We start from the raw sequence: 26,580 nt of genomic DNA, 5'->3' as shown, positions 1-26,580 counted from the left end.
GGGGTTGTTATCCTGAGTGGAAAGAGGGAATCCTCCGCCCCTGCGTCACCTGGGAATGCCTGTGGTGGGTACATGCCCATGGTGAGGGCACAGGCAGCAGCTCCAGTTTGCATCTGTGCATCAGGATGAGCAGCACGTTGGTGAAAATGCTAGACACACAAACTCCCTCCATCTGGGAACCGTTGGTGTGGAGCTTCCTTTTCTTGTTTGATGTCCTTCCCAAAGTCCCTTTGCTATTCTTGCTTTTCGAGTGTAAGAAAGGTTCCTTTGCAAGATTTCATCTGTGCCCAGCTGGCCCCTGTAGACTGCCTCCGCCCCTAAAGGGAGCATGAACTGCCTCATTTGCCCAAACCGGAAGGGAAGGGGGGAGAAGGCACGTGGTTTCTCTTTGTGGGGCCTTAAGTCCATGGGAGTTTCCCATTTTTCCTTTTTCCTCTGCCCTGTCCATATTCCTCAGAATTGAACATGTTGTAAATAAAATCCCCTACCTGGCTCTTCTATACTTCTCTGATAAGGGCCAAGCTCCAGCATCTTTTACTTTGGCTCAACTTCTAATGCCATCCAGTGATTTGTTTACAGACTACATTTTTTCCTCTATTTTTGACTCTCTGACACCCATTCATGAGTCCATTGGTGACAAAGGTTTCAAAAACATTTCTGTGCAATAAACTGAAACTCATAAAGGAAACATGCCTTCCCTCTTCTCTTCCCCTCCCCTTGTCTGTTTCACTGGCCGGCTCCCGGCTCTAAGGGTTCAGGTAACTAGGAAAGGAGGAAGTCACTGTTGCCTCAAATGTTCCAGCCCAAAGCAGCAGCTTTGCCATATGCTGGGTGACCACAGAGGACTTTGTCTCAGGACAGGGAGGAGCTCAAAGTGGTTTTATTCTGCACCAGCAGAAAAGTGCAATGCTGAGAAGTGGGGAGGCGTTTGTGGGGAGGCGGCCGGGCCACTCACCTTGCAAGAAACAAAATGTGCTGTGAAGCAGAAAGTACATGGCATCCTGTACTTTCATACCGCTCAATGCCTCTCTGCACGCTTATCCCAAGTGCTGCCTCACCTAATCTCACCACAGGAATCACAGCAACATTTCAGAGAAGGAAAAGGAGGTCAAGGGCTTGGGTCAAAGTCACCACAGCAGTTAGTGGGGGTCAAAGATTGCAATGAGCATTTCTCTTCTTCTTCTTCCTGCCCCAGATGATTGGACTTAACAAGGCCAAGGAAAGCTTAAGTGGGTCATCATCCCCGGCTTTCCTTAAACCTCAGCAGGGTGGGAATGGCTAAGAGGAGGAGAAATGCAGAGTGTGAGCTTGTATCACCCCCCGTCTGCCTACCCAGAGACTCTCTATGTGAGTGAGATGAACACAAACCCCAGTACAGTGAAACTGAAACACTTTTATGAAGGCTGCCTGAGAAGTAATCTACTGACTTGGAGAGTATTCAAGGGATCACATAGGAAAGTCATGGGCTCCTCCCCATGTAACCATCTCCAGAGACCTAAATAAAAAGCCAATTTAATGCAAATAAGTGGAGAGATGAGCTGCCCAGTAGGCAGGTCCTGAGAGACTGATCACTGGGATACTCAAGCAGAGTGAGGCTGAGGGCGGAACCTTCCAGGTGGTATTAATGTTGACCTGGATTACATCCCATAATGAGTTATGCATCCAGAATTACCTGAGGGAAGGGGTGTGTCAGCAGTGCCATCAAGGGTCAGTGACTCTGACCTCCCAGGCTTCAGGGTCCCTTGCAGAGATGACTGAGAGCAAGTGCACAAAGCGCAGATGAAGCTGCTACAGGCTGGGACCCCAGGAGCCACTGGAATGTCCATTTCCTTCAGCCTGCCTATACTGAGGTTTAATCTAGATAACATTTGACAAAAGGGTCAGGGTGAGATTAGGAGATGACGATTAACCTCTAGGGGTCTATCTCATTTGTACAGCTGTTCCCCCACTGGATACTCCCATTCTTCTAAGACCAAGGGCTGAGAGTGGGAACCACATTGCTCTGCATTGAGCTTCCAGACCACTGCCCACCCTCCCTTCCTCAAAAGGCTCTCACCTGGGAGATGCTATCCTGTCATGCCTGCTTTCCCCTCTGGCAGGTGCCACTGGCCTTGTGGCCACTCCTCATGTTCACCAAGGATGCTGACTCCTAGGTCACACCATCCTCCTCAACATCTGTTGGTTTCTTGCTCCAGCACCCACGTGGAGGCTCACCCTGCCCTCCAGCCTCACCAACCCTAGATCTCACTTCTTAAAGCTCCTCCCCTGGCTCTGGCCAGCAACCCCAGGTCATACCCTCTATTTTGCCTTTACCTGAGATTGCTCCTCCTCTCAATTTCCAAAACACTCCTGTCTGGCTCAAATATACCTCCTTGCCCAACCCCTCATCATACTGGAGTTTCTATCTTGTCAAGACCTCTAATTTCCTAATCCCTTCCTAGTTACTTCCAGTTTTCAGTTTCCATCTTGGTCAGATTAATCCTCAGACCACACATTTCATCACTACAGTTTCTCCTGTGCATATCATCTGAATTGCCCCATCTTTCTCTCACCTCCTATACTCCCCTGGCAAAACCCCAACACTGCAGTAAGCATCTCCATCCCAGCTCCTGAATCCTAATGGGGGGAAGACAGGTGCATGCAAATCTCCATTTAACACACACACACCTGAGTGCCCAGCATCCTACTCTAAACTGACCATCTCAGAGCTCAGCCTTGCCCTGCCCTTCTGCTGTTTCCTTAATCAACCTGATTTCAACACCTAGGAAAACATCTACTTCATACCTTCTGAGAACGTGCTCCACCCACATCTAGCTGATAGTCTTACTTCATTTCACAAAGAAGAGATTCAAACTCCTTCATCATTTCCCCATTACTTTAGTCATCCTAATCTTCTATACTTGTCCTTTTCTGTTTTATTGAGCTCTGTGAGGCTGCAGGGCTGTGTCTCTTCCTACAAAGGTCCCATCCCTCCTCCTTTCTCATGAACTCTGCTCATTCAGGGGTCCTCCTCTTCATGCCCCTCCCACCTCTCTCATCACACCATCTTGACTGTTGCCATCAGCATTGGCATGCCCTACCTCCCATCTCAAACATGCCTTGACTCCACAGCACTCTAGTTATTAACCTGAGCCCCTTTAGGGCCAACCTCTCACATGCTCTATTCCCCCACTTTCCATTCACTCAACCAATCCAGCCTGCCTTCCACACCACCCTTCCTGAAATTGCTGCCATCATAGTCATCAAACACTTCATGTTACTGAATTCAATGGACGTAGTGAAATCCTCACAAGCACTCCACATAGTCCACTTACTGTCTTTAAAGTTCCTGGTTCCCTCTGCCCAAACTCTTAGGATTGGGCTTCCTCAGGGCCTTGTCCTGAGTCCTCTTCTTTTTGTCTTTCCATGGATTACCTCCTCCAGTCTATGTTTTTATACCACCTTTATGTACATGAAGTGAAGGCAGGGCAGCGTTAGATTGGGGTGGGTCAATTCCCTTCTGATAGTCTCAGAGTCTCAGGCATCCCAAAGATGGAAGCTCTGGAGGAGACACACCAGTACTCACAGGTCTCACGTCCATGCTCCGTCCAAGGAGACCTAGCCACTTCCTTACCCCTCCTGGTCAGTTTCAGAAGAAAAGGACTGGGGATTGGTTGGGCTGTTCTCCCACCTTTTAAGAGCCAACTGCCTTGGTCACCACTCAAGACAAGAGCAAGTCTATTTTCAGGAAGCACAGGGGGTCCTCTGCTTCTCTATCCTCCCTAACAAATAGGCTGGGCTAGACCCTGGAGGGCAGCCATGGAGGAGTGTGGGAAGGACTCACCCTTGCTTCAGAAGTTCCTTGCAATCAGGGACCAGGGAATGGTGACAAATGCCACTTGGTTACACTGGACATGACCAGGGGAAGGTGTCAGGCTGTGTGTTGTTACAGATTGTATATTTGCATGCCTGGGGGTTACTAGGCTGTATGCATATAAACAGGGAGGAGGCAGGCTCTGAGAACCTGCCAGGGTGCCTGGGATGAGCTGTGAATCTTTGCCCCTGATGCCATGAGTTGGAGGGGCCTCTGCTCAAAACATATGGTACACACTTCTCCTTCTTTTAATCTGGTATCATGTGTCATCTCTCAGGTCCAATAAGAAAACATTCCCACGTCCTTCCCTCCCTCCCTAGTACCAAGGTCCTCATCTCAGTTTCCATGGGTCCATGGAGGGCTGCCTCTAGTGATGAGCCGGAATCTTAAGGCCTGAAATAGAGCCAGACTGCAGCAGTCCCAAGTCTTGGAGAGCTTCAAGTAACTGCTCCCGGGCAGAGCCAATAAAGGAATTCTCCAGGAAGGTAGGCAGGCCTCCCACACCATCCCGCAGGGTATACAGGGGCACTCGCACCAGGCCCAGCACCTGTAAAAGGAAGGAGACAGGAGACACTGGGGCCCCAGATGGCTCATTCCCTTAACTCCATCCTCTCTCCAGCAGATATTTCTAGAGCAGAGGCCTCACCCCTTAATACTCCAGCAGAAACAGGCCCAAGGTTCACACCTCACTAAAGCCTATTGGCTCAACCTTCTGCAGGAAAATGACCCAAAACATGTTATCTAGCTCTATCAGTTAATCTTTCCCACATCTGCTTCTAAACCTCTAATGGCTCCTGTCTCGAAGATGTATTCACACCCTTTCACCAGTGGTTGTCAAAATGTGGTCCTCGGATTATCTGCATCAGTATTATTTGGGAACTTTTGAAAATTGCAAATTGTCAGGTTTCCTCTCCCCCCGCCCCGCCACCAATGCAGGAATGCTGAGAGAAATCGCTATTTTAATAAGACGCCCAGATGATTCTGCTACCTGCCAAATTTTCAGAACCACTTTCATACATAATCTATCTACTAGCCCTGCCTGAAATATCAGGGCCACATGTCCTACACAAGAAAAGCAAACCCCAAGAATAAAACCTAGGTTGCCACACCTAGATAATGTGATCATTTATCACACTGTCAACAGGGAACAGCAGAGAGACACAGATGAGTGTGTCCTAGAAAGGATCTCTCCTGGTAAAGGGTGGGAAAGACCTTTACACAAAGCCCAGGTTGGCAGTACTAATTCAAAGTAGAGATGACCACGATCTCAACTCCACCAAGAAAACTGGGGAGAGGGCAAGGTCAGAGGGGCAGACTTTTCTCCAGGAATGCTTTCTTGGGGTAGAGAAGAGGAAATTGGGAAAGGGACAGAGTCCCAGGCTGGCCCCACCTCCAGCCCGTGGTCCTTGGCGCGTGTTGCGCCGGCCTCCACAGCCAACAGCTGCTCGAGCGTCAGACGCTTGGCATAGAAGTGGGCCACAACGCGTGGCCCTGACCCGGCGTGGGAGCTGCGGTAGTCAGTGCGCTCCACGCGGAAAGCGGCCGCCGCCTCGCCGAGCTCCTCGCGCAGCTCGCGGTTCAGCCCGTCCTCTAGGCTGCTGTCCTGCGTGTCCACGAATCCGCCGGGGAAGCCCAGGCGTCCATCGAAGCGCATCTGCATCTGCGAGAGGGGGAGGCAGGGATTGGCAGGGGAGCCCCAGAAGAGACCCCCAGAGAGGGTGCGGGGCTCAGGCAGAAAGTGGCCGGGCGCGCCCCCTTCTCACCAGTACGGCGTAGCGCAGCGGGATGCGGCCGAAGAGCATGCCAGGGTCCGGCGCGTAGAGGAGAGCATGGCACGCATGACGCCAGCCCGACCCCAGCGCCAGGGCCTCGCCCAGCTCCAGCCTGCGGGCCCCGGCCATGGCCGGACACTGCTCCTCTGCTGTCCGGAAGACCCAAGTGGGCAGAGGGGCGGGTCTCCCCTCGGACCAATCCGAGCCTGGGCGGTGCCGCAAGGCCCAATCCCTGCAGGAATAAGGGGAGGAACCTAGGCGCCTTAGGACCCGGCGCCGGGACTGGTGCGGGAGGCAGCTAATCAGGGCGGGACTTGCAGACCTGGTTAAAGTCCAGGGCCCAGGAACGCTAGGGAAACCGAAAGCAGCCTCTGGGTTGGGCCTGCGGTGGGGCGGGTCTGGGGGTGTGGCCGCGCCCTGAACCTGGAGCAAGGTCAGTACATAAAGATTCCTGGGAGCCGAAAGAGCAAGTCAGGAAAGTAGCTTTGGTTGGGTTTCGTGGTACACAAAGCACAAGGCCTGGGTTGGGTTCGGAGGAAATGAGGCTTGCGGCGGGGCGGGGCTGAAGGTATGGCAGCGCCCTGAACCTGGAGCAAGGCTGGTACATAAACGCCTACGTCACAATCTGGAGTCAGCTGAAGTGTCCCAGCAGGTGAGGAAGAGCTGGGGCTCTCAGTTGAGTGCTGGGAGCCAAAGAAGCAATAAGTACATTTGGTTGGGTGTGGTGGTACACAAAGCACAAGGCCTGGGTGGGCGTTTGGAGGAAATGAGGCAGGGTTGGCCTCAGACACCAAGGCCCATCCTAGGGAAATGGGGATGGAGAGGCGCCATGGTCTAACAACTATCTTGAGTGGTGAAACTGAGGGGACTTGGTGACTGAGTGAATGGGGAAGAGGGAGCGCTGGGCTAGTGGTGGTTCAGAGTTTCCTGGATGTGGTGTCATTTTCTGAGAAGGGGAGAGTAGGAGAAGGGTGAGCAGTGGTAAGTGTAGTTCTAGTCAGGAATTGGGGTGACCATAGGCAGTGGGCAGCTGATCGTGGGGGTCTGACGCACAGGAAGTGGCACATGGAGAAGTCACAGGGCAGTGAGATTTTCAGGGGAAGTGTGGGGGTGGAAGGAGCTGTGAGTGAAATCCTGTGGCCCAGGACTGGGAGTGAGGAGGGGTGAGAGGTAGAAGAAGCTTTCTAGGCTTTCTAGTCTTTCCCTCACACACCCTGACACCTCTGAGCTGTGAAGGAGGGTGGGTTACCCTACCATTAGGGCAGAGACCTACTCAGGGCCTGATGTTGAGGAGCAGGGATTTAGGATCCCTCACTCCAGGCCAGGCCTTCCCCAACCTGTAGAGCGCCCCTACACCAGGTGTCAATATTGATTATGCAATAGAAAGCAGGAGGCAGCTCCTTGAGGGGGGCTGGGCATAAAGTCAGTCACAGCCTGTAAGTGACAGCATGTGGTGGGAAAGAGTCCGGACCCACCCAGAAACAGGCTTGTGCCCTTAACAAGTCACTTAACTCCCTCAGATCCCAGCAGCCCATCTGTTAAGTGGAGATGATACCAACCTATTAGGGATGCTGAGATATGTAAAGCACTTAGAACACTGCCAGGCAGAAGGTAAATGTAGCCATTCTTGGAGTTGAGAGTTGGGGCACAGTGCTATGTCTTACGTTGAGGACCCAGGGCTGGGTACAGTGGCTCATACCTATATTTCCAGCACTGTGAGAGGCGAGGTGAGAGGATCATTCGAGGTCATGAATTCGAGACCAGTCTGGGCAACATAGCGAGACCCCATCTCTACAAAAAATAATAATAATAAATAAAGACCCAAGTGTTGGAAATGAGCTGCACTCATCAGGCTCCAGTGTTCGAAGGAGGGATGAGACTGTATGACATCATCTTTCCTAGCTTAGTCTTCTGAGTTGCAGGGCAGAGATATTATCTAATAACATGAAGCAACTGCATTAAGGTGATGAGTCTGTAGGTATGACACAATTGTCATTAGCCTGCTGGAGTTCTAGGGGGTTTGGAAATAGCCCTGCTTTAACATTAGAGTCACCTCGCGAAAAGCTTATAAAAATTTTTAAAAGCTGCCACTTTTTCCTACCACAGACCAATTGAATCAGAATGTATGGGGGTCATGCAGGGGGTCATATGTGGTTTTTAAAATGTATTTTAGGTAACTAATAACCAGGGTGGAGGACCAGGGCCTTCCCCCTTCCACTAGCATTCCAAAGGCGACTTGGTTTTTCTCCTAGATAGGCTACCTTTAATGATTTAGGATCAAACATGCCCTTTCCAGATCTTCAGGCTGTTCTTTCTTTCCTGGTTACTTGAGGAGACTTTAAAGATGGACTTTTAAAGATGTACTTCAAAGATTTCGAAGGCAACATGAAAAACTGTAAAACCAAGGCAACAGCTATACGAGTTTTAACGATTTTGGAGATCAGAGCTTTTTCTAGATGAATATGATGAATATGGAAATCCTTTAGAGCCCCCAAGCTTGCCATCCCTTTCAAATCCTTCTTTGCCTCTGCCCCACCTCCCCACCCCCACCAACCATCCCCCATTCCACTATCCTAAGGCAGAATGCCCAGGACTCAAGGCTGCAGGTAGAGGGCTGAGCCATGTACCTAAAGAGCTGCTCCAAGTTCATAATGGTACCTGGAGCCAAAAATAACTCTGTGGTCAGCCTGGGAGGATTCTAGAAAACCAATCTATTATTTTAAAAATAATAATGAAAAGAACTAAGCATTTATCCTGCCTTTTTTATGTGAGCTCCTCCTCAGGGCCACCACATAGTTACTGAGAGGAATTTTTTCTCACAAAGTATTCCAGGTAATCAAAGACGAAGGACAGAAGCAATCAAAAATTTAACATTTGTTAAACTTTAAAGAATTAATGGAATCTAGGGAATGAGAGGAAATTTATCTCACAAAGTATTCCAGGTAGTCAAAGAGGAAGGACAGAGCCAATCAAAATTTTAACATTTGTTAAACTTTAGAGAACTAATGGAATCTAGGGAATGATTATCATTGGTTGCTAACATCATGAATAGACAGTTGTTATACACATTGTGATGAAAGAGCACACTACCTCCTTTGGATTATTTCTGCCAAAATATTGAACTATCATCTTAATCTAACAATTTATAAGAAATTCAAACGAATACCTATTTAAAATATTAGGAAGAGACTAAAATGATCTATGTAGTAATAGATTAGAGTTTGAAACATCAGTATGAATTCATTTTTAGCTTGATGTAGATATGGCTATATATATATATACACACACACACATGCACACACATATGTGTACATACAAAGGTTAGTGTGCACACATATTTCCTTCCTCTGTCAGCTGAGTGGACTTAGAAGCAATGATATTCCAATAGCAACAAACACAGCAACTGCCACATTTTGGTTTCTAACACCATTTTCCATAAAAGGAATCAAAGCCCTTTGGAGAAATGGCTGATTCTAACATTGGAAATATGCAACATGGATATATAATAAGCCTAAAGCATCTTGTGATGCCAGAAATTAAGGAAGTTCACCAAATAAAAAAGGACAAAAATCTATATCGATGGAGGTGTGTCAAAGAAACAGGGACACAGGGACCAACTGAAAATGTTTCTAGTGGCCAAAGCTGAAAGAATTTGAGCAACAAAATAAGTAGTATTGGATTATAACTTGAAGTATCAAATAAATATCTACAGGCCCATACTGAAATACAAATAAATAATGAATATTTGTTAGTAAATAAATGGAGGAGAAGAGAAAAACATCCTGTGCAAAAGAACTGGAAATAATTCATGTAGCTACTCTGCCCTCAAGGAGGTGGAGCATAACTCCCCACTCCTTGTGGGTTGTGAATAATGACTTCCTTCCAAAGAGTGCAGTATGAAAACAGAAGAAGGAGTAACTTTGTAACTTTGTGGAGAAACCTGACAAACACTACCTTGAACACATGATCAAGGTTAAAATCATCATTGACAAGTCATATTGGTAGAATGTACCCTTAATATGAAGTAATGAAAATGGTACTTTTGTCTGTGGTTTTCCTCCAAAAAGACATAATCCCTCTCTAACCATGAGAAAAGCACCAAGCAAATCCCAGTGAAGGGACATTCTACACAATACCTGACCAGTAAGCCTCAAAATTGTTATTATCTTAGTCCATTACAGCTGCTGGAACAAAATACCACAGATTGGGCGGCTGAGAAACAATAAATACTTGGTTTCTCCCAGTTCCGGAGCCTGAGAAGTACAAGATCCAGGTACTGGCAGATTTGGTGCCTACTGAGGGTCCACTTCTGGGTTCATAGAAGATAATCTTGTGCTGAAACCTCCATGTGAGAAGGGGTGAGGGAGCTCTCTAGGGTCTCTTTTATGAAGTCACTCATTTCAGTCATGAGAGCTCTGACCTGATGACCTAATAACTACAAATGCCCTACTTCCAAATACCAATACAATTGGAGTTAGGATTTCAACGTAAGAATTTGAGAACAAAAATATTCAGTCTATAACAATCATGAAGCATAATGAAAGTCTGAGAAATTCTCACAACAAAGATGAGCCTAAGAAGACATAACATGACTAAATGGAATGTGGTATCCTAGAGAAGAAAAAGGACATTAGAGAAAAACTAAGGAAATCTGAATAAAGCATAGATTTTGGTTGATGATAATGTATCAAAATTGATCTATTATTATAAGAAATGTTTTATAATGTAGATGTTAATTATAGGGTAAAGTAGGTAGAGTATATGGGAACTCTCTGTACTATTTTTATAGATTTTCTGTAGATGTAAAACTTCTAAAAAATAGATTTGTTTTAAATCAGGAGAATACAAACAGTGAAATATATAATGAACAAAAATTTAAAGGAAAAATGACCTGATTTCTTTAATAAATAAATTACAAAGGGAAAAAAGACATGGTGGCAGAATCTATACATTAAGAGACTGAGGAAACATACCAATTGAAGCAGTTGGTTTATTTGAATCCTAATTTGTCCAAACAAATTTATTGATCATTGTTTGAGGTGCTAATAGTATGGTGGCTGTTTTGTTAGGGTTCTTTATCTATTAGAGATACATACTAAAACATTTGTGAATGACGTGATAAAAATAAGTCAATGAGGGAGCAGAGGCTGAAGTTATAAATAAAATAAAATTGGCCATGATTTGATAATTTTTGAAGCTGGGTGATGATGGGGCTATTAAGGACTTATGTTATTCTGCTTACTTTTACTTTTATATAGTTTCATGTTTCCATAGTAAAAAGTTAAAAATAAAAAGATCTTTGGCATCTCATGAAGTAAAGGTAAAGGTTATCATTTACATTTGAATAAAACTTTGCATTTCACAAAATTCTTACACAGACAGAATCCCTTTGGTCAAGGAGAGGGAGAGAGAGGTAAGGGTCTGCAGGAAGAAGACTACAAACCACCATCTGCCATCTGCCAGGTAATTTTAAACCAGTCCACTTAATCCCCATCAGATTTTCCAGATGCTTTGAATGCAGAGCCAAGGTTGAGAACCACTGATTTAGACAAATATACTATGGGGGAAGGAGAAGGAGGTTCCACCGGCAGAGAGCAACCAGCTGGAGCCATTTGGGACTTAGCACAAAGGACTTCTTGTCAGGGAAATTCACCTATTGAGAGACATTTTGGTGGTTTCCAATTCTGGGCCACTGAAAAGAATACTAATAAGCAAAGTCCCTCTTCTGCTGTGAAACTAAGAGTGGGCAGATATTCCCTCTCTGGCCCTTGGGTAACTGAAAGGAGGCTTATGACCAAAGCACAGCACAGCCAATGAAATGCTCCTGCTCAGAATACTGACTTTGGAGAAGTGACACAAGGTATATGGTCAGAGTTAAGGGTTCAGTAGGCCAGTAATGAGTGCCAGTGGTGGTGGTTCCAGTAGCACAACGGTAAAGACCCAGTTTTGAAGGCTCAGGTGGCAGCATCCTAAGCCCACTATCCCTAGAAAGATGCTGGCTGTGCCTCACCAACCCTCATCCCTGTCTCATCCTTGTTCTCCGGCCTCCCATTAAAACTGTGAGCTTCCTAATAAATTTTGTCATAAATATACCATAATCCATTTCTATTGTTTCTTTCTTTTCTTTTCTTTTCTTTTTTTTGGAGACAGAGTCTTGCTCTTGTCGCCCAGGCTGGAGGGCTGTGGTGCAATCTTGGCTCATGGCAACCTCCACTTCTCAGGTTCAAGCGATTCTCCTGCCTCAGCCTCCTGAGTAGCTGGGATTACAGGTGCACGCCACCACGCTTGGCTAATTTTTGTATTTTTAGTAGAGATGGGGTTTTGCCATGTTGGCCAGGCTGGTCTCAAACTCCGGACCTCAAGTGATCCAGCCATCTTGGCCTCTCAAAGTGCTAGGATTACAGGCGTGAGCCACCACACCCAATGATTTCTATTGTTTCTATCCAAGAACATTGATGAGTATATGAGGACAAAAACACTAATCAAAAAGTCACATACGAATGAATGATTTGAAATGGCCATAAGTGATTTGAAGAAAAGGTGAAATTAATCTGGTCTGGAAGGTCAGGGTATAAAGAATGCTTCCCTTAGGAAGTGACACTGAAACTGAGACTCAGAGTTAATGAGGTACCATGTGGAGGGGTGGAGCAATGGGAGGGTGATGGGTAGTAACCAGGCGAAAGAAGAGTGGGAAATACATCACCAGTAGCCTGAGATCAAAATGGCTTTCTTAGCTCTCGTTGGTTTGGAGGGTAAGAAACTAAAGAGGAGGTGATTGAAATGCAGGTGACACATCTTTTTGGAATATTATGATCCTCGTGGAGACTGCATAGTACCATGGAGCAAATCTTGTGGTTGAAGATAGTAGACCTGTAGTTCATACACCAAAGAATTAAGGAATCACACATGCCTATTGGAACAAAGGGGTAGGTAGTATACCTGGCCTTGCTTTTTCCTCTGTGGTGGACATCAGGTGTTTGTGCTATATACTGCCACCTCCCTTAGAGAACTGCTGCTTCCCCAAATCTTGATCTGGTGAGATTGCCAAGCACAGCTCTCCATTCCCCTGGCCACAGTGAGGGCAGAGGATCTAGGCCTGACCAGTCAGACTGCATATTCCAATCAGCACAGGGGGATCGATATGAGCACATGGCTCAGACTCAGGCAGGCAGGCTCTGCTCTGATTTTGTTCATTTCGGGCTGGAGAAGAGATCTTTCCTCAACTCCACAGATTACCCCAGTATTCCTCCTGGGATGGATCCTTGCCCACCCAAGAATCCTTTTTTGTTTTGCTTTTTGATTTATTAGGGTTAGTTTCTGTATACATATAAGAAAAAAAACGTTTTTTACTTTTTAACTGTCATTTTATGACCATAGAATACATACATATTGTACAAGATTCAAACAGTAAGAAAACACATAAACAAGACCATTTCAGAGTTTCTATCCCTGTCATATATTTTTAGTTTTACTACATGAGGTAGTCTAGAACAATGTGATCTATGATTTCTGAGGGGGACTAGAAGATTTGAGAGGATTTTCTGAGGTTTGATAAGGTCCAATATATGACTAATTTGGTAAATGCTTCCTGAGCCCTTAAAGGTATATTATCTGAAGTTCCAGAGTACAATATTTATCTGTTATGCAAAGTATATCAATTATATTTTTGGCCTTTGTGCTGGGTCTATTTGGAGTATAGAGACAATAGTATCCCTATAACATAAGGTTGTCCTAAGGACTACATATGTTAATATATGAAAAGAACTTATAATACTGCCTGCCACACAGTAAATATCCCCCAAATGTTAATTGTTTTCATCATCATCTTCATTTTTATTCTCTTTAGATCCAGATATGCATACTTAGAAGCTGACATTTTGGCTGGGTGCAGTGGCTCACGCCTGTAATCCCAGCACTTTGGGAAGCTGAGGCAGGCGGATCATGAGGTCAGGAGATCGAGACCATCCTGGCTAACACAGTGAAACCCCATCTCTACTAAAAATACAAAAAAATTAGTCGGGTGTGGTGGCATGTGCCTGTGGTCTCAGCTACTTGGGAGGCTGAAGCAGGAGAATCGCTTGAACCTGGGAGACAGAGGTTGCAGTGAGCTGAGATCGCGCCACTGCACTCCAGCCTGGGTAACAGAGTGAGATTCCGTCTCAATTTAAAAAAAAAAAAAAGCTGACATTTTATCTGTCGAGCACCAAAGGAAGTGTGTTTGCACTCCTCAATCTATTTTGTTAATTTCATCCTACATTTGCAGATCATGCTATATATAATCTGAAGTTGGTAATTATGATCATTGTAGATAATCTAGTCAATTAAATAATTCTAATGCATTTGACATTCAATTTTGATGTTAATATTATGATGATTTCTTACCTTTGACTGTAGTTCCCTGACATTCTTTCCCATTCTTCCATATTCAGCAGAATCTGTTGCTTTGGTATGTCCCTTAAAGTAGTAAAATTTCACGAAGACTCTTACCATCTTCAAAAACTAAATCATGCTACTCATCCCCTCACATAATTAGCACATTTTTATTCTTCTTCCCCATACTCCCTATTATCTAACTTTCATGGAATGACCTAGAATTGGGGGGCTATCATGTTAATCAAATTATTTATTTTTTATATTACACACATTTCCATGTATCGGTAACATATTGATAGCCATAACACAGTAACTTAGCATTAAATTTGTACATAATAGGACCCACTGCCTCACAACCAGCTCACAAATTTCTTACACAATTTTCCTGATGTTATTTACTTTGATTCATTTTGTGCATTCCTGAAAAACACCTGTATGGTTTTCCAGTAAATCCAAGCATATCCCTGCTTTTGCACATCAATTTAGATAGACATACAGTTTGTGTTGTAGTAAGTGGCCTAATTATCCTACCTTACAAATGTTTTTCACGTGAAAAGCATTCTGATGTTGTTTTTCACGTGAAAAGCATTCTGATGTTGTTTTTCACGTGAAAAGCATTCTGATGTTGTTTTTCAGTTTGTATCTTTTTGTTCCCCTGAACACAGTGAGTACTTCCCACTTCTGGTGTAGTATCTTTTGAGTTTAGGAAACTTTTCTTCTTGTTTCCTCTAAAATGGTGTTCCTGTTACACGCGTTCTGTTAGTATTTTCCTTTTATCACTTAACAAGACTCTGGATTCTCATTGTCTGATCTCTGTATCTACAATGTTCTCTTTGGCCATTTTCCTTGTTTTGCACTTTTTCTCTGGGTTCTAGGGGATTTTCTTAAGCCTGGTCTCCACATCAGAGGTAGATTTTCCTGGGGCTGATGATACTCTTGCTGTTTCTAGGGTAATGTTAAGTTCTCTAACAAAGAGATCCCTCTCCTTAAATCCTTTCCTTAGTGTTGCCAGCTGTTTATGCATGTCTTATCTTTTCTCTCCCCTCATTCCAGAGTCCGTGCTCTCCTTAAATGCCTTGAGCAAATACTGCTTCTACTCCTTGGAATGAATCTTCCAGAGCATGGTCTTTATCACGTGCGTCTGGTGCTCACATACTCTTCTATTTTGTAGTATTTCTGGAACAGATCTATTAATACTACTCTCTGTTTACTTAATCAGAGGCAATTATTCTGCTCTTTTGCTCTCAAACCATTGGGGTCATTCACCTGTTCTCCCCTCCCTGTTTACGTGGCTTTTCCTACATCCACAGCCTGGAATTAGTGCTGAATAACAAGATATTTTAAACCCATTGGTTCTGTTTTTCAGATGTCTGAAGGAGAGAGGACTGGGACTGTGGGTGAGAGTCCTGTTTGGGATTTGTTTATCCAGGAGCTTTTTATACTTGTTGAAAACCCCACCCACGGGTTGTCATCCTGAGTGAAAGCAGGGTATCCTCTGCCACCATATCAGCTGAGAATGTCCATGGTGGGTTCCTAGGTGGGGAGACGGGTGCAACTCAGGACAGCAGCACTTTCGTGAAAAGCCTAGGCACACAGACTCCCTTCATCAGGGAGCTGTTGGTGTGGAGCTTCCTTTTCCTGTTTCATGTCCTTCCTGAAGTCCCACTGCTATTCTTGCTTTTGGATTGTGAGTGCTGCCTTTGAGAAGACTTCCTCTCTGCCCAGCTGGCCCCTGCAGACTGCCTCCAGCCCTAAAGGGAGCACGAACTGCCTCATTTGCCCAAGTCAGAAGGGAAGTGGGGAAGCAGGGAGAAAGCACATGGTTTCTTTTTGCTGGGGCCTTAAGTCCATGGGGGAGTTTCCCATTTTTCCTTTTTCCTCTGCCCTGTCCATACGCCTCTTCCTCAGAACTGAACAGGTTTTAAATAGAATCCCCCAACCTGAGATCTGCTGCACTTCTCTGTCTGATAAAGGCCAAGGTCCAGCATTTTTACTCTGGCTCAAATTCTGATGCCATCTAATGATTTGCTTACAGACTAAATTTTTCCCCTATTTTTGACTCCCCCACACCCGTTTGTGCTTCCATTAGAGATAAAGGATTTCAAAACATTTCTGTGAAATAAACTGAAACTGAAATATGGCTTCCCTCTTCTCTTCCCCTCCCTTTGTATGTTTCACTGGCCGGCTCTGAGTGTCCAGGTAACTGGGGAAGGAGGAAGTCACTGTTGCCTCAAATATTCCAGCCCAGAAGTAGCAGCTTTGCCATATGCTGGATGACCACAGAGGGCTTTGTCTCAGGACAGGGAGGGGCCCAAAGTGTTTATTCTGCACCAGCAGCTAGCAGACTCAAGGGAAAAGTGCAATGCTGAGAAGTGGGAACATCTTGCTGATTACGCTGAGAAAGGCAGAAATATGTGTTTTTGGGGAGGCAGCTGGGCCACTCACCTTCCAAGAAACAAAATGTGCTATGAAGCAGGAAGCACACACAGCATCCTGTACTTTCATATGGCTGGACGCATCTCTGCACGCTTATCCCAAGTGCTGCCTCTCTAACCTCACCACACGAATCACAGCAACATTGCAGATAAGGAAAAGGAGGCCAAGGGCTTGGCTCAAAGTCACCACAGCAGTTAGTGGGGGGTCAAAGATTGCAATGAGCATTTCTCTTCTTCCCCCCCCAGATGATTGGACTTAACAAGGCCAAGGAAAGCTTAAGTGGGTCCTGATCCTTGGCTTTCCTTAAACCTCAGCAGGGTGGGAATGAGTAAGAGGAGGAGAAGCATAGAGTGTGAGCTTCTATCACTCACTGCCTGCCTACCCAGGGACTGTAAGGTCTAGGTGATGAGATGAACTCAAAACTGACCGCAATGAAACATTTTTAGGAAGGCTGCCTGAGAAGAAATCTACTGACTTGGAAGGTATGTTCAAGGGATCATACAGGAAAGTCATGGGCTCCTCAACCATCTCCAGAGACCTAAATAAAAAGCAAATTTAATAAAAATAAGGGACTGATCACTGGGATACTCCAGCAGAGTAAGACTGAGTGTTAAAGGAACCCTCCAAATGATATTAATGTTGACCTGGATTACATCCAGAATGAGTTCTGGGTCCAGAATTGCCGAGGACCGGATCCTCAGGGAAGGGATCTATTAGCAGTGTCATCAATGGTGAGTGACTCTGATCTCCCAGGCTTCAGGGTCCCTTGCAGAGATGACTGAGAGCCAAGTGCACAAAGCACAGATGAAGCTGCTGCAGGCTGGGACCCCAGGGGCAACTGGAATGTCCATTCCCTGCAGCCTGCCTATACTGAGGTTTAATCTAGATAACGTTTGACAAAAGGTGACATTAAGGAGAAGAATGTAATTTACCCCTCTAGGAGTCTGTCTGTCTACCTAATCTGTACAGCTGCTCCCCCACCAGCCACTCCCATTTTTCCAAGACCAAGGGCTGCCAGTGGGAACCACATTGCTCTGCATTTAGTTTCCAGACCACTGCCTACCCTCCCTTCCTCAAAAGGCCCTTGCCTGGAAGGCGCTATCCTGTCATGCTTGTTTTCTCGTCTGGCAGGTGCCACTGGCCTTGTGGTTCACTAAGGACATTGGCTCCTAGGTCACACTATCCTCCCCAACATCTGCCCTCCAGCCTGGCTAACCCCAGATCTCACCTCTTAAGCCTCTTCCTCTAGCTCTGGCCAGCAACTCCAGGTCATAGCCTTGACTTTGCCTTTTCCTGAGATTGCTCCACCTCTTAATTTCCAAAGCACTCCTGTCTGGCTCAATACACCTCCCTGCCCGGCCCCTCACCATGCTGGAGTTTCTACCTTGTCAAGACCTCTAATTTTCTAATCCCTCCCCTCACCTCCAGTTTTCAGTTTCCATCTTGGTCAGATTAATCCTCAGACCACACATTTCATCACTACAATTTCTCCTGTGCATATCATCTGAATTGCCCCATCTTTCTCTCACCTCCTATACTCCCCTGGCAAAACCCCAACACTGCAGTAAGCATCTCCATCCCAGCTCCTGAATCCTAATGGGGGAAAGACAGGTGCATGCAGATCTCCATTTAACACACACACACCTGAGTGCCCAGCATCCTACTCTAAACTGACCATCTCAGAGCTCAGCCTTGCCCTGCCCTTCTGCTGTTTCCTAACCTTGCAGTTTCAAGTGCCATGCCTGACCCAGCATCAGACTGGGCCCAGGCTCCAGGTCAGTGCTCATGGCTCCAGTTTTGACCCACAGTTCAGGCCTGCTCCAGCAAACCCAGAGTCTAGACCCCAGCCCAGCAGACCCTGGTGCCAGGCTGGGCCCTGTGGGCCAAGGTTCTAGGACCACATCTATAGGCCTAGACTCCAGACCAGGCCTTGTGGACACAAGACCCAAGATAGCCCCACCAAAGACTCAGGTTCCAGGCCCACCCCAGTGTCAGGCCAGTCCCTGTATACTCAGAGTACAGGCCCATCCCAGTGGATCCAGGCACCCATTCCCTGCCAGTGCCTGGCTGGCCTGTGCAGACTCAGGGTCAAGGTCTATATTAGTTCCAAGTCAGCCCCTGTGGACCCAAGCTTCAGACTAGTCATTGCAGAAGTAGGCTCCAGGCCTGCCTTCATGGACCTAGCCTCCAGGACCCCACTTTCTGACCCAGACACCAGATAAGCCTATCTGAGGAGTCCAGCAGCAAACCTCCCTGCAGACCATGCCAGATGGCCTGCCCAGAATTTCTGGACAGGCTAGTTGGTAAAAGGCTGCCCCAGATGACACAAGCTTGAAAAGACTGGAATAAGTCCCTGTTTTTTCAAATGTGTGGATATCAACACTCAGCCACAAGGATTCAGAGCAATCAGGGAAACATGATCCACCCCCAACTCCCTCCCTGCAAAGAACTAAATAAAGAACCAGTATCCAAACTAAAAGAAAAGGAGACTCATCATCTTCTTGACAAATCAAAATAATTATTTTAAGGAAGCTCAGCAAACATCAAAACACTACAGATAGATAATTCAATAAATGAGGAAAATAATAACCAAGAGATTAGAATTATATTTTTAAAAATTCAGAAATTCTGGAGCTGGAAAATACCAGGAATGAAACAAAAAATGTAATAGAATATCAACAGCAGAATTGATCAAGCAGAAAAAATAATCTATAAACTTAAAGAGAGTTTATTTGAAAATATATAGTAAGAAAAGAAAAATAAAAAGGAATTAAAAGGAATGAAGAAGCCCCGTGGGATTTATGGAGCAGCATCAAAAGAGGAAATACTCAGTTATAAGAGCCCAAGAAGAAGAAAAGGAAGAAAACGGGCTAGAAAGTATATTTAAAGAAATAATAGCATAAAATTTTCCAAATCTGGGGTCAGGAAGGTGAAAGATCTCCAACAAGATTCAATCTAAACAAAACCATACCAAGATACGTTATAATGCAGCTATCAAAAATCAAAGCAAGGAGAGGATCCTAAAAGCAGCAAGAGAAAAGAAAAGAAATAACATATAAGGGAGCTCCAATAAGGTTATCAGCAGATTTCTTAGCATAAACCTTACAGGCCGTGAGAGAGTGGGATGATATATTCAGTGTTGAAGGAAATAAATGCTGGAACAATAATGCTGTACCTGGAAAAACTGCCTTCAAGAATGAAAGAGACATAGAAACTTTCCCAAAGAAAAGCTGAGGGACTTCATTATTATCAGGCATGTCTTACAAGACATGCTAAAGGGAGTTCTTTAAGTTGAAAGAAAAGTATGCTAATTAGTAACACTAAGCATATGAAAGCCTTAAACTCACTGGAAAAAGTAAGTGCACAGTCAAATTCAGGTGCTGCATAAATCACTTATATCTTTAATATAATGCTTAAAAGACAAATCTATTAAGATAATAGTGACAAAAATTTGTTAAGGGATACACAATATAAAAAGATGTAAATTATAACATTAAGGATGGAGTAAAAGTGTAGAGTTTCTGTATACAATTAATATTTAGTTGTAGTCAGCCTAAAATAGCCTATTACAATTATATTTTATATATGCCTTATGGTAACCACAAAGCAAAAACATACAGTAGATACATAAAAGATAAAAAGCAAAAAATCAGAGAATAACAAATTTTAAAATCACCTAATCACAAAAGACAGCAAGACAGAAAGAAAGGAACAAAAGACCTATAGAGAATGAGAAAATGATTAACAAAATGGCTGTAAGTTCTTACCTATCAATAATTACTTTGAGCTGAGATAGCGCCACTGCACTCCAGCTTGGGTGACAGAGCAAGGCTCTGTCTGTCACAAATAAGAGAAGGATGCAACACAGTACTGGAAGTCCTACCCAGAGCAATTACTCAAAAGAAAGAAAAGGCATTCGAATTGGATAAGAAGTTACGTTTTCCCTGTTTGCAGACATGATCTTATATATAGAAAACCCTAAAGACTGTAGCAAAAAAAAGTTAGAACTAAAAAACAAATTCAGTAAAGTTGCAGGAAACAAAGTCAACATACAAAAATCAGTAGCATTTCTGTACAATAAAAAACAAACTATCTAAAAGAGAAATTGAGAAAACAATCCCATTTACAATAGCTACCAAAAGATTAAAATACTTAGGAATAAATTTAGTCAGACAGATGAAAGACCTCTACACTGAAAACTATAAGACATTGATGAAAGTAATTGAAAGTCAGGTGGGGTGGCTCATGCTTATAATCCCAGCACTCTGGGAGGCCAAGGTGGGTGGATCACCTGAGGTCAGAAGTTGGAGACCAGCCTGGCTAACATGGCGAAACCCCATCTCTAGTAAAAATACAGAAATTAGTTGGGCAGGACGGTGCATGCCTGTAGTTCCAGCTACTCAGGAAGCTGAGGCAGGAGACTTGCTTGAACCTGGGAGGAGGAGGTTGCAGTAATCTGCGATTGTGCCACGGCACTCCAGCCTGGGTGACAGAGTGAGACTCTGTCTCAAAAAAAAAAAAAAAAAAAAAAAAGGAATTGAAGAAGACACAAATAAATGGCCCAACAAATAAATGAAAACACATCCCTTGTTAATGAACTGGAAGAATTTATGTTGTTAAAATGTCCATATTACTCAAAGCAATCTGCAGATTCAATGCAATCCCTATCAAAATTCCAGTGACCTTTTTCAAAGAAATAGAAAATTCAAAGATTCATATGAAACTACAAAAAAACTCTGAATAGCCAAAAAATCTTAACCAAAACAACAAAGCTAGAAGTATCATATTGCTTGACTTCACAATGTACCACAAAGCTATAGTAACCAAAACAGCATGGTACTGTCATTAAAAACAGACACATAGACCAGTGGAACAGAATAGAGATCCTGGAAATAAATCCACACATTTATGGTCAATTGATTTTCCACAGAGGGTAAGAATACACAATGGGGAAAAGATAATCTCTTCAATAAATGGTGTTGGGACAACTGCATATTTCTGTGCAGAAGAATAAAATTAGAACTTTATCTCATACCATATAAAAAATAAACTCAAAATAGATTAAAGACTTAAACGCAAGACCTGAAACTATAAAACTACAGAAAACAGGGTAACAGCTCCATGACATTGGTCTGGACAATGATTTTTTTGGATAAGACTTCAAAAGCACAGGCAACAACAAGAAGAATAGACAAATGGGATTACATCAAACTAAAACCTTCTGCATAGCACAGGAAACAGTTAACACAGTTAAGGGACAATCTATAGAATGGGAGAAAATAATTTCAAATCGCACAACTGATGAGAGGTTAATAGCCAAAATATATAAGGAACATGAAAAACTCAATAGCAAGAAAACAAATAACCCAATTAAAAATGAGGCAGATGACCTGAATAGACATTTCTCAAAGAAAGACCAATAGGTATATAAAAAATGCTCAACATCACTAATTATTAGGAAAATGAAAATCAAAACCACTATGGGATATCACCCCATACCTGTTAGAATGGCTATGATTTAAAAAGATGAAAGATAAGTATTAGAGAAAATATGAAGAAAAGGGAACACTTACACAATATTGGTGGAAATGTACATTAGTATGATCATCATGGGAAACAGCATGGAGGTATTTAAAAATAAAGAACTACTTTATGGTCCAGCAATCCCATTACAGGGTATTTATCCAAAGGAATTGAAATTAGGATCTGGAGAGATATCTGTACTCCCATGTTCACTGCAACATTATTCACAATAGCCAAGATGTGGAATCAACGTAAGTGTCCATCAACAGAGAAATGAATAAAGAAAATGTGGTATATATACATAATGGAATACTATTTGGCCTTAAAATAGAAGGAAATCCTGTCATTTGTGACAATATGGATTAACCTAGATGACATGTTAAATAAAATAAGCTAGGTGCAAATACCATATGATCTCACTTATATATGGCATCTAAAAAAGTTAAACACATAGAAACAGAGAGTAAAATAATGGTTCCCAGGCGCTGGGGGTAGGGAACAGTAATTGAGAAGATATTGATCAAAGAATACAAAATTTCAGTTAGGAGAAATAAGTTCAAAAGATCTGTTGCATGAATGGTGACTATAGTTAATAGCTGCATTATATTTGTGAAAATTGCTATGAGTAAATTTTATGTTCTTACCATGAAAAATGATAAATGTGAGGTAATGCATATGCTAATTAACTTAATTTAGCCACACCACAATGTATACATATTTCAAAGCATCATTTTGTACACAATAAATATAGGCAATTTTTATTAGTCAATGTTAGAAAATATTTTTTTAAAAACTATGTAGTTTACAAAGCTTAAAATATTTGCTATCTGGCTTTTAAGAAAATGTTTGCCCATCCCTGCCCTGGAGTCTTGGAGAGCAAGGATGGCTTTCTATACCTTTTATAGTACGTGGCATTTAGTAGGTACATATTAAATAGCTGTTGAAAGAAGTGAAGGGCCTCAAGTGGCTGGACAGGTATGAGTCAGTTCTCTTCTGATAGCCCCCGAGTCTACAGCGAACCAAAGATGAAAGCTCTGAAGGAGAGACACCAGTACTCACAGGTCTCACGTCCATGCTCCGTCCAAGGGGACCTAGCTACTTCCTTGCCCCTTCTCAGTTTCAGGAGAAGCAAAGTGTTGGAGGTTGGTTAAGACCCTCTCCCACCAATTGCTTTGGTGAACCCTCCAGCAAGGGCATGGCTACTTTCAGGAAAGCAAAGAGGGTCCTCTGCTTCTCTATCCTTCCCAAAAAACATGGGCTGGGCTAGACCCTAAAGAGTAGCCATGGAGGACTGTGGGAAGGACTCACCCTTGCTGTAGAAGCTCTCTGCAAAGCAAGAGGCAGGCTATGGTAAAAGATGCCAATTCCTGCTTAAATTGAACCTCACAGGTGAAAGATGTCAGGCTGTGTGTGGTCACATTATACATATGCATGCCTGGGGGTTACTAGGCTGTATGCAAATGCACAAGGAAGAGGTAGGCTCTGAGAACCTGCCAGGGCCCCTGGAATGAGCTGTGGATTTTTGTCCCTGATCCCACGAATTGGAGGGTCCTCTACTCAAAACATATGATATACATGTCATCTTTTAATTTGGTATCATCTTGAGGTCCAGAAGAGAAAACATTCCCCTCCTTGTACCAAAGTCCTCATCTCAGGTTCCCTGAGTCCACAGAGGGATGCCTCAGACGAACTGGGATCTGAAGGCCTGAGAAAGCACCAGTTTCCACCACTCCCAAGTCATGGAGGGTATCCAGTAACTGCTCCCGGGCAGCACCAATAAAGCAATTCTCTAGAAAGATGGGCAGGCCTCCCACACCATCACGCAGGGTATACAGGGGCACTCGCACCAGGCCCAGCACCTGTAAAAGTAAGGAGACAGGAGACACTGGGACTCCAGGTAGCTCATGTCACTACCTCCATCCTCTCTTTAGCAGATCTTTCTAGAGCAGATACCTCAACCCTTAATATTCCAGCAGAAACAAGCCCAAGGCTCCTATTTAAAGGAGGCCCAGTGGACCGAACGCTCTACAAATGACCCAAGACATGCTATCCAGCTCCATCAGTGTTAATCCTTATGACATCTGTCCCCTAAAACTCTATTGGCTCCTAACGCCAAAATTCATGCTTAACCCTGCAACAATGGTTCTCAAAATGGGAAACCTAGACCAGCGTTATTAGCATCACTTGGGAACTTTTGGAAAAAACAGATTCTCAGATTTCTGAACCCCTGCCCCCAGGACTTGGGAGTGGTGGAAGCTGGTGCTTTCTCACCCACGATCAGCATTCTGGGAGTAGAATCTAGTCATTTTGTTTTTATAAGCCTCACAGATGATTCTGATACTTGACAAAATTTGAGAACTACCTCCGTATACAATCTGTCTCCTACCCTGGCCTTAAGTATTAGGGCCATATCTTCTTCCTAAGAAAAACAGAGGCCCAACAATAAGGGACTAGGGTAGATGCCTGGCCATTTACACATTATCAACAGAGAGCAGCAGAGAGATGTGGACATGTGTATTCTAGAAAAATCTCTCCAGAGCCCAGTAAAGGGCGAGGTGGGTGGAAATCTTCCCGGGAACCTAGGTTGGCAGTACCATTCAATAAGAGAAGACCAAGATCTCAACTCCACCAAGAAAATGGGGAAGAGGGCAAGTTCTGACAGACGGGGACCTCAATCCAAAAAGAGTTTCTGAGGCAAAGGAAGGAACGGAAGGGAAAGGAATAGGATACGGAGCAGGGTCCCAGACTGGCCCCACCTCCAGCCCGTGGTCCTTGGCGCCTGTTGCGCTGGACTCCACAGCCGACAGCTGCTCGAGCGTCAGAGACTTGGCATCTGATCCAGCGTGGGAGCTGCGGCAGTCAGGGCGCTCCACACGGAAGGCGGCCGCCGCCTCGCCCAGCTGTTCCAGCAGACCACGGTTCAGCCTGTCCTCCAGGCTGCTGTCTTGCGAGTCCACGAATCCGCCAGGGAAGCCCAGGCGCCCATCGAAGAGCATCTGCATCTGCGAGAGGAGGAAGCTGGGATTGGCAGGGACACCCAAGGGTAGCGCCACAGGGAGGGGCAGGGCCATAGTGGAGAGAGGCTGGGCGCGCCCCCTCCTCACCAGTATGGCGTAGCGCAGGCGGAGGCGGCCAAAGAGAATCTCTGGGTCAGGCGCGTGCAGGAGCGCATAGCAGGCAGGCCTCCAGCCTGGCCCCAGCGCCAGAGCCTCGGCCAGCTCCAGCTTGCCGGCCCTGGCCATGGCCCGACACTGCTCCTCCGCTGTCCCGAAGGCCCACGAGGGCACAAGGGCGGGTCTCACCTCGGACCCATCCGAGAGTGGGCGGTGTCGCAAGGCCCCATCCCTTCAGGGATAAGGGGAGGAACTTAGGCACCTTAGGTCCGGGCGCTGCGACCGGTGCGGGAGGCAGCCAATCAGGGCGGAGCTTGCAGACCGGACTGATGTCCAGGGCCCAGGAACCTTAGGGAAACCATAAGCAGCCTCTGGGTTGGGCTTGCGGCGGGGCGGGGCTGAAGGTATGGCAGCGCCCTGAACCTGGAGCAAGGCTGGTACATAAACGCCTACCTCACAATCTGGAGTCATCTGGAGTGTCCCAGCAGGTGAGGAAGAGCTGGGGCTCTCAGTTGAGTGCTGGGAGCCAAAGAAGCAATAAGTACATTTGGTTGGGTGTAGTGGTACACAAAGCACAAGGCCTGGGTGGGCGTTTGGAGGAAATGAGGCAGGGTTGGCCTCAGACACCAAGGCCCATCCTAGGGAAATGGGGATGGAGAGGCGCCATGGTCTAACAACTATCTTGAGTGGTGAAACTGAGGGGACTTGGTGACTGAGTGAATGGGGAAGAGGGAGCGCTGGGCTAGTGGTGGTTCAGAGTTTCCTGGATGTGGTGTCATTTTCTGAGAAGGGGAGAGTAAGAGAAGGGTAAGCAGTGATAAGTGTAGTTCTAGTCAGGAATTGGGGTGACCATAGGCAGTGGGCAGCTGATCGTGGGGGTCTGACGCACAGGAAATGGCACATGGAGAAGTCACAGGGCAGTGAGATTTTCAGGGGAAGTATGGGGGTGGAAGGAGCTGTGAGTGAAATCCTGTGGTCCAGGACTGGGAGTGAGGAGGAGTGAGAGGTAGAAGCCTCCTAGGCTTTCTAGTCTTTCCCTCACACACCCTGAGACCTCTGAGCTGTGAAGGAGGGTGGGTTACCCTACCACTAGGACAGAGGCCTACTCAGGGCCTGATGCTGAGATGCAGGATCCCTCACCCCAGGCCAGGCCTTCCCCAACCTGCAGAGCGCCCCTACACCAGGTGTCAATATTGATTATGCAATAGAAAGCAGGAGGCAGCTCCTTGACGGGAGCTAGGCATAAAGTCACAGCCTGTAAGTGACAGCATGTGGTGGGAAAGAGTCCGGACCCACCCAGAAACGAGTTTATGACCTTAACAAGCCACTTAACTCCCTCAGATCACAATAGCTCATCTGTTCAGTGGAGATGATACCAAACTATTAGGGATGTTGAGATATGTAAAGCACTTATAAGAGTGCCAGGCAGAAAGTAAATGTAGCCATTCTTGGAGTCGAGGGTTGGGGCACCGTGCTATGTGTTATGTTAAAGACCCAGGGGTTGGAACTC

At 45.2% G+C, this 26,580-nt stretch overlaps 2 protein-coding genes and 1 long non-coding RNA gene across 4 annotated transcripts; 1 reads left to right on the top strand and 2 right to left on the bottom strand.

Annotated features, from left to right (window-relative positions):
• Positions 1-3,392: 3,392 nt before the first annotated feature.
• Positions 3,393-5,793, bottom strand: LOC101865654 (U8 snoRNA-decapping enzyme). The gene is made up of 3 exons (XM_005545739.4): positions 5,617-5,793; positions 5,244-5,513; positions 3,393-4,400 (listed from the first exon to the last, which is right to left on the bottom strand). Exons 1-3 carry the CDS (start codon positions 5,752-5,754, stop codon positions 4,221-4,223), a joined length of 588 nt encoding a protein of 195 aa, XP_005545796.1. The 5' UTR covers positions 5,755-5,793; the 3' UTR covers positions 3,393-4,220.
• Positions 5,794-6,031: 238 nt separating this feature from the next.
• On the top strand, positions 6,032-11,720 carry LOC135969623 (uncharacterized). The gene is made up of 2 exons (XR_010584931.2): positions 6,032-6,277; positions 11,004-11,720. It is a non-coding gene; the product is annotated as an uncharacterized lncRNA (long non-coding RNA).
• Positions 11,721-23,473: 11,753 nt separating this feature from the next.
• LOC102141246 (U8 snoRNA-decapping enzyme-like) lies at positions 23,474-25,236 on the bottom strand. Of its 2 annotated transcripts, XM_005545741.5 has the most exons (3): positions 25,062-25,236; positions 24,714-24,959; positions 23,474-23,816 (listed from the first exon to the last, which is right to left on the bottom strand). In XM_005545741.5, the coding sequence occupies exons 1-3, from the start codon at positions 25,197-25,199 to the stop codon at positions 23,604-23,606; spliced, it is 597 nt and encodes a 198-aa protein (XP_005545798.3). In that variant the 5' UTR covers positions 25,200-25,236; the 3' UTR covers positions 23,474-23,603. The 2 variants fall into 2 exon arrangements, with proteins under 2 accessions (XP_005545798.3, XP_045241066.2); XM_045385131.3 differs by having other exon boundaries at positions 24,714-25,236.
• Between the last annotated feature and the right edge of the window lie 1,344 nt (positions 25,237-26,580).

This window comes from Macaca fascicularis, chromosome 2 (assembly GCF_037993035.2).
Source record: "Macaca fascicularis isolate 582-1 chromosome 2, T2T-MFA8v1.1".
Lineage (NCBI taxonomy): Eukaryota > Metazoa > Chordata > Mammalia > Primates > Cercopithecidae > Macaca > Macaca fascicularis.
This window is presented reverse-complemented; position numbering and strand designations above follow the sequence as displayed.